This window comes from Atta cephalotes (genome assembly GCF_000143395.1).
Source record: "Atta cephalotes unplaced genomic scaffold scaffold00019, whole genome shotgun sequence".
Lineage (NCBI taxonomy): Eukaryota > Metazoa > Arthropoda > Insecta > Hymenoptera > Formicidae > Atta > Atta cephalotes.
In genome coordinates, this window is record NW_012130083.1 from 3,672,700 (window position 1) to 3,680,611 (window position 7,912).

Below are 7,912 nucleotides of genomic sequence, written 5' to 3' on the forward strand. Positions count from 1 at the left end.
TATAATAATAATATGTGTGTGTGTGTGTGTGTGTGTGTGTGTGTGTGTGTGTGTGTGTGTGTGTGAATGTATGTGTGAGATTGTATATGACATATATAATTATATTCACATATGATTTACATAAATATTATTTCTAAAACTCTTACCTCGCTACTAGAGGTACTATCAATATGATATCGTGGAAGTGGTCTCTTCAAATTGGATCTTTCTCTTGTGTTAGCACCAGTTTTCCTATGGCCACCCTTACCACTGGCACCACCACCTCCAGAGGAAGCAGTAGTGTGTTTTCTCGCGGAACTACTCGGTGGTGGCGGTTCGTTCTCTTCATTGACTTCTGCAAGCGCAAAGAGATCGCCGTAACTTTTCCTCAGTGAATCACTACTCGCCGCCTGCGCCTGCTGTAATGCCCTTTGCATTCCTTCCGAGTGATATAACTGTAATTCCGCAGAGGACATACAGTGTTGACGTAATTGATCCAAATGACCGAGAACTTGTTCACCGGTAGGTGGACCAGCAGATTGTTGATTCTGTTTGGCTCCAGAACGTTTCCGTTTGTTCGGACTGGTCGCAGGATAACGGATGCTAAGTAGATTCGCAAGCAACTCGCCGAGTTTCTCTTCGTAATCGCGACACCAGTAACGTAGCGCTGCCACAACAAACATATCGCCATCAACGCTTTGTCGGGCGAGTAATTGTCGTAGAAGATCCAACGTTGGCCTATAATGCATTAGTCAAATATGAAGTCCATATATCGAATTGTTCTACAATAATTTTTCTAATAATCAGCAATTATTTTACTCACTTTTCTTGCTTAAGCATAAACAAGATTGAAGTAAGTGCCTCCGCGTGATTACGAAATTGTAATTTCGGCAAAACTGGCAGTACGTAATCAATGGGAAAATCGTGTGCGAATATGAGTTGCCAGAAACAGTACTGCTCGAATGTCTCCCAATTTAAGCTGGCTGTTAATAGCGTGGTGAATGATTCCTTCTTCAACATCTTTAGATGGCCTTGCATTATTTGACAAACTAGATCCTGTAACTGGCACGAATCCACAGTGGACACGACAAGATGCAACAGTTGAACATTTCCGACGGCGACATTTTGAAACCCTGTGTATACGTCAGGCACGAGATAACATAACATGAATATGTTATCTTCGTGACAAAGCTGCAATAAAAGCAAACAACATATTTAAATATCGTTTGGAGTATGATGTTTATATTTATATACAAAATTCATACCTTTAAATCTGACACCAGACAAACGTCCAATTTTTTTTCTCGCTGCGCGCAGAAGTCTTTATATACTGATGCTTTGACATCGTTCAGAACATTGCTGAAATATAACAATTCAAAAGTTAAATTTTTTTTCTTATTTTTTTTCTGTTTAATAGTTCATATTCATATTTTTCGTCTAACCTTGGTTCGCCTTCTCTTTTCTCTTCTTCTCTGCCCCAAACTTTTAAGAAATAAAGAAGGAGATAACCTATCTTAGATTGAACTGATTGCATTTCCGCTAGCACCCTGGCCAAAAGCTTTCGCCTATTATCTTCTTCTTTGCATAATTGAAACTGGTTTCGAAACATAACAAATAACGGTGTGCTTATACTATCAGCCAATACTTCTTCATTTAGATTATCCGACGGAAAAATCTGCGCCGTGATCTGCGGCGATAAGATAGTTGATATGCAGGACGCTAACGCGGGTATCGTCTCTGCATCTATTTCGTCTTCCACGACCATTTGTACTATCCTTTCCATCGCTTGGCATCTCGACTCATTGTCGGTTTCTGTATGCAATATTTCTATACTAGTTCTCAACTCTTCCGGCTCCAATATGAGACGTAAATGCGATGTAATATCCTCCTTCTTCACGACGCAGTTCGCATTCTTTTGATCATTTTTCAATTTTACAGCAGACAATGGTACATCCTCCTCGTCTTCTTCCTCTTCCACTTTCGTCACTATTCTAAAATACAAATAAATTCGTTTAATCAAAGATTATGTTTGTAATACGAAGTTTAATTTTTTTTCAGTGCAAAAAATAGATTCGTCATGATCAAAGAATAATCAACAACTATAGTCACAATCACTGCGGTCAAAGTTATAATTAAGTCTCATGTTTTTTATTGTTGTTTCACGACCATAACGAATATATTGATGAATCATAAGATGAAATAAAAATAAAATAAATAATAAAATTTTAGTCTATGATCCTTCCATATCGAAAAGATTAGTATACTAAAGATTAGTATACTAAATGTAAATAAATATTGTATTAATATATGCAATGGATAGTTAACCTGAGAGGAGACTCCTCTTCTTCATCACTGAATGCTGGTTCTGGATCTTGTGCCACGTGGTTGTTCTCCACGGTAGAATTTGTGGTATTTTCTATTACAGTCCCTGGATTGTGCTCCTTGTTGAGCTCTTCCATTTTACCTGAATATTTCAGAACCTTATTACCTGCTTAAGGACATGATGTAAAAAGTTAGTAAGCGATAAATGTATTGAAAGCTGAAAGTGAATCGTCAGATTTGTCGTAGAAAACTTTTAGAAAATAGATCGCGCGTAATATATCATAATACATATGTCACAATTCATTACTATCCAGATAGCAAGTTGATGTTACTTGTCATTTTAATGTTAAATAATCTTTAATATATCATATTGAAATCAAAATGACAACAAATAATCAGCTTGCTATTTGTATGGCACGATTATATATCTGAAAACTGGAAGATTTTCTGAATATTTAATGTATTTTCAAATACTATTTCTTAATATAATTTTTTAATACCCTTTTTAATTTCTATCATTTTTTATGAAAAAAACTTGTTTGAAAGCTCTTCGTTCAGTAAAAGATTACTAAAACTAGCACAATTCGAATAAAAATCTCGGATATAGTATTTTTTCCTTAAGTCTTGTGTCTATGATGTTAAAAATTGGAGAAAGAATTAACAAATCACATAAAACTTGAATAATTTAGCTAATGCAATTGGTCAATTTTTTCTCTGTTCATCATGAACACAAGATTTTATTTAAGATGTTTTCAAAGTCTCTACTAGATTTAAGTATCATTATATTAAGTATCATTATATATAATACACAATCTTTTTATTATATGTAATTTATTATATAATACTTGCACAATGATACTGACTAGGAATGTGCGATCTCGATTCGATCTTCTAAAAATCTAAAAGATCGATCTTTTTGCAAAATAGGGCCTCTATCCTCGGAAAGTATCGCATACGAAAAACTAGAAAAATACTATAGTATATGTTATGTACATTGTATGTCCCTAGTTTTTTGTATGCCATTCTTTTCAAGAATAAGGACCTAGATGTTAGCCCATGTTAGTTTAAATCTAGATTTTTAAATTAAAATTATTTTACTCAGAAGCAAATCAAAATCGTGTTTTAATTGTTTTTGTTGAATTTATATAATTTCAGTGAGAAATGACAATGAAATCAATACCGATTTGACGCTAAAATCATCAAATTAACATCGATTCGACATCTATTGGGATGCTAAAAAAAATTTTAATTGAATCAATCTCCAATAGATCGATTTATTCAGCTCCGATTTTTTAGTAGATCAATTTCAATCAATCCGATTCAAGATTGATTCAGAGATCGATTCAATTAATGGAGATCGCATATCCTTATATTTATTAATACTGACATTATTGTTTCAAAATCCTCTTCTTTCGAAATATTATTTCAATTTGACCGAGTTAATATAGTTCTAACATCAAGAAATAAATTCTATGGAAATCTGACTTTAACCTATTTCCAATAAACTTTCATTCAGAAATGTATGTTAATATGTAATGTATAATGGAAAATATAAATTTTTTTGAAAGACTTGATAATCGAATGTGACATCAAAATCAATGTTGAAATTCATGACTGAAATTACTATAACAAGAAAACTGAAATAAAAAAGTTATTTACAGACTTTTACTTCGAGCAATAGTTTTGTAACACAAAAGCCAACCACAACTGATCTTATATCTCAGTTGAGATATAAGGATCTAAGATTCTTTAAATGACGTATAATGATTAATCACATGACCATGAATCTGTGCGTGCAGTAATAGTAATGGTTACGTAGCAAGTGATAATCTAAACAGCAAATGATTAACCTTTATAAACTTGTGCTCTCAAAAATTAGTGCTTGGAATAAAAACTCAAAAAATAACTTTTTAACTTCACGTTACATTTTTGTTATATATTTTGAGTCATGAATTTCAGAAATGTGATATTAAAGATGATATTAAAAACACTACAATGTATTCTTAATTATAGATAAATTTTTGATAATCAAGACAATAAATCTTGTCTATAAAACTACATTAATTTAATTTAATTATAACTGATTTTCAAGAATTTTTGATTATAAATGCTAAAATAACTGTCAAATATTGTCAAAAAAGAGCTATTCAACTTTACAATGAATGCAATTTTAATAAATTAAAATTCTTCTCAAATTGACAAGTTAGCACATTATTTATAAAATGTCAAAATCAGTTAAGTAATCAGCAAGTAGATGTATTTAGTATCTAGTATAAAGATTATAAGATAATGTATTTTTTTTGTTTAAAATTTATTCAAGTTGATTAATTTAGCTAAGATATGTGAATAAATAAATCTTATTTCACACCAATATCCTGTATTTGGTTCCAAAGGGCATTATCTCATGGATTTATTCAAGTTGTTTATTCATGACGCAAATAATTTATTTCTAACAATTCTCGGATCTACTTTCATTACTTTCATCATAAATGAAAATAATGAAATCTTTTTGTGAACCAATGATAGATTCAAATTTCTTTTAATTAAAGAAATTATATACTGAAAATTGTTTTCTATTTGAAGTACTTTTTTATATGATAAGATGTTAATATGATAATATAATGTTTATATATTATATATTAATAATTTTACCAGGCATTTCTGTATTTGGTGGTAGACAAAATTCCTTAAAAGTTTCCCGTATTTTACTTCTTAATTCTCGATCGAGTTTCGGACTATCAAATAACGGATATAGGCTAGGCAAAACGCGTTTTTCCAAAATTTGTCGCAATGACGAAAATATGCCGTTTCTGACTTTCTCCGTTAGCGCAGGATAGAAGTTTGGTATTATCTGTAAATATCATCATATTTTGTTTTATTATTCAGAATAAATATCTTTAAATATATATATAAATTCTATTTATTATTTAGAATCAACTTTATTTCAATACTTAGAATTTTCCAGTGAAATGAAATGAGTGCAACTTACCCTGCATAAAAAATCTAGAAGTGTGGCAGTGACAGGTGGATGAGACCTCATTGAATTGTGCATAACAAGGATTGCAGGTTCAATATTCATGATATTGTCTTTATCAGGATCGAAAAACAGCCAATCATAGAACAGAGCCAGCTTTGCATTACTGGCAGCCACGGTGGAAGTGCACGTTGTGAATAACCAGCCTATTACTGCCCATCGCGGAATAATGTCAGAACACAGAAGTTCGTTCGTGGGATGTATGACTCCAACGATAAAGCGAATTAGATCACATCTTAACGATTGAGATTCAGGTGTTGCCAAATATTGCCTCTGAAACCAATCCTGATAACGCTTATGATTGCCAAAACGGACATTACTCGTCAGAAACACGAGTTTCCTTTCCATTTCCGGCGTCAAACGAGATTGTAGAAATCTTCTGGAGGTTCTAGTTTGTAATAATTGAAGAACACCGTTAAAATTTGGACAGAGAGATTTCGGATTGAGTAATATATCCTTCCAGAGTGCTTCAAATTCCGGTATTCTCGCGACGTTCTGTAGTAAACGAACCAAATCTCTGAAAAATATATATATAAATAATTACTTTAATTACTTTAATTTATGTCAATATTATTTATTATTTTAAGTTTTCTAATCGCCTTAGTATGTATACCTTCCAATAGCTAGGCAGTCTGCCATTCGTTCCTTTATCAGAGATGTTGTGAAGGTCACTTCCTTTTGCCTTAAACCAGCCAAATGAGGTGCATTGTGGTCTTCTATTAACCGTAAATACGTGTACACAATTGATGCTACTAAAAAAGAAAATTTATCCAACCACGCTCGATTTTCTTGAAAAATATCTAAGAGGGCGTCAACTAGGAATAAGTTCTTTGGGGAAATATCCCCGCCTGCCGCATGCCTCAACAAAGTCAAACAAAGATTATCCACATTAGTTACACTAGTCCTTATCATTTCCCTTAGCAACCACAATAACTGGCTCCTGGTAACGTCATTTAATCTCAAATATTTATCCAGTACTAATTGATTCAGATGAAGCAACACAATGCCTAGACCATCTCGTGTGATCAATGTCAAGTCTCTGTAACTCTTTGCAGCATTCTGCGGTTCTGTCAAGATGATCACTAGTAAACCCAGGGAAACCTCCTCGTGTGTCTTGTCCTTGCATACTGCATTGTTCAGTGTGTCGTGGGCTTCCTTCTCCGAGAGTCCCGTGACCAAATTTTGCAACGTCGAATGACATCTCTCCAATTTCTGAAAAGATATTGTATCACTCAATTTCGTTGACTCTAAATAGAAAAAAAATACGCAAGAAGATTGAATAAATTTTGATTTAATATTTTAAAGTGCAAATATCTTTGAGCACACAAGAGGAGATACTCCAGATGGTTTCTAACAAGAAACACAGATGACACAGTGTAATACAATAAATTATTATATCCCTGGATTCTTTCAATTAGTAACACAAGTCCATTTATTAGTCGACATAAACATCATTCTAACTTTCTTGATATTAGCAAGTGATATTAGCAAAGATAGAAAACATATATAGCAAACATATGTATCAATTGGATATCAAATAGAAAAAATGATCCAGGGTAATACAGTGAATTACCACAACTTTGTTGTTTGTCAAGAGACAATGTAATGCACAATGATTATTTCATCTTTATTTAACATTGGCAAACAATAAAAATATATTCATTATATTATATTGTGTTATCTGTGTCTCTTGCTAAAAAACAGTCTATGTTAAACAAAAATGAAATGATCACTGTGTTACACTGTCTTTTGCAAGAAAATACCAATAATACGACACAGTTGTATCATTTCATCTTTGTTTAACATTGGCAAATAATGATATAATGAAATTCACTAGGTGCTTTCCATTTAGCGATACAAGTACTGTTTTATCTTTTTTTACATTCATATGTGACAAAAATAGAATGATACTTGTGACGATTCGTGTCACCAAAGAAGGCACTCATTTTCTGACTAGAAAAGCATCCTCTGTCAAGTGTTTCTTACTGGAAAGCATTGAAAAGCTTCCGGAGCAATTAAAAAAAATCACGTATCACGGAGTTGCTTGACGAAACACGAGGAAGGGAAACAAAAATCGTAGAGACAGCGGAATAAAGAGAGAAGGGTAAGGAATGGAAATCATCCTTGTTCTCCCGAGGATGATTTCACAGATTCGAACGTCGCGCGAAAAAGTGGATTTTCGCAAGTGGCGCCGCGCGTTCGCCAACGTGCGCGACCGTCGCAACAATGGCGGAGGCCCTCGCACCCGATACGTACCCAGTGACTATTTCAAATATTTATGTTACCTCTTCCAGGTCGTCCTTGTTCTCGATGCAGGTCGTGTTGAATAGCCGGGACGCCGGAGTCTTGGGCTGCTCCATCGCTCGCTGGCTGCGTCGCGGCCGGCCCGTGAACGTAATTCGAGGCCCCGTCGAGCCCTCAGCCCTCAGCCCTGTGCCCCTGGCCGCTTGTGCTCGCCTCCGTGCATCGTGATCGTCTCGCTGGCCTACTCGTTCGCTCTATCTCGCTCACGTCTTTCTCACTCCCTCTCTCGTTCGCACGCACGGACCGTATCACCCGTTCTCTCTCTCTCTCTCT

General features: G+C 34.2%; 1 protein-coding gene across 1 annotated transcript in view; it reads right to left on the reverse strand.

The window, feature by feature from the left end:
• LOC105619065 (integrator complex subunit 3) overlaps positions 1-7,695 on the reverse strand; it is an 11,813-nt gene extending 4,118 nt beyond the window's left edge. Inside the window, 9 exon segments of the mRNA XM_012200593.1 lie at positions 147-717; positions 803-1,170; positions 1,245-1,338; positions 1,422-1,970; positions 2,305-2,470; positions 4,954-5,152; positions 5,291-5,852; positions 5,949-6,547; positions 7,621-7,695. Coding sequence (XP_012055983.1) covers positions 147-717; positions 803-1,170; positions 1,245-1,338; positions 1,422-1,970; positions 2,305-2,470; positions 4,954-5,152; positions 5,291-5,852; positions 5,949-6,547; positions 7,621-7,695 — 3,183 coding nt within the window.
• Between the last annotated feature and the right edge of the window lie 217 nt (positions 7,696-7,912).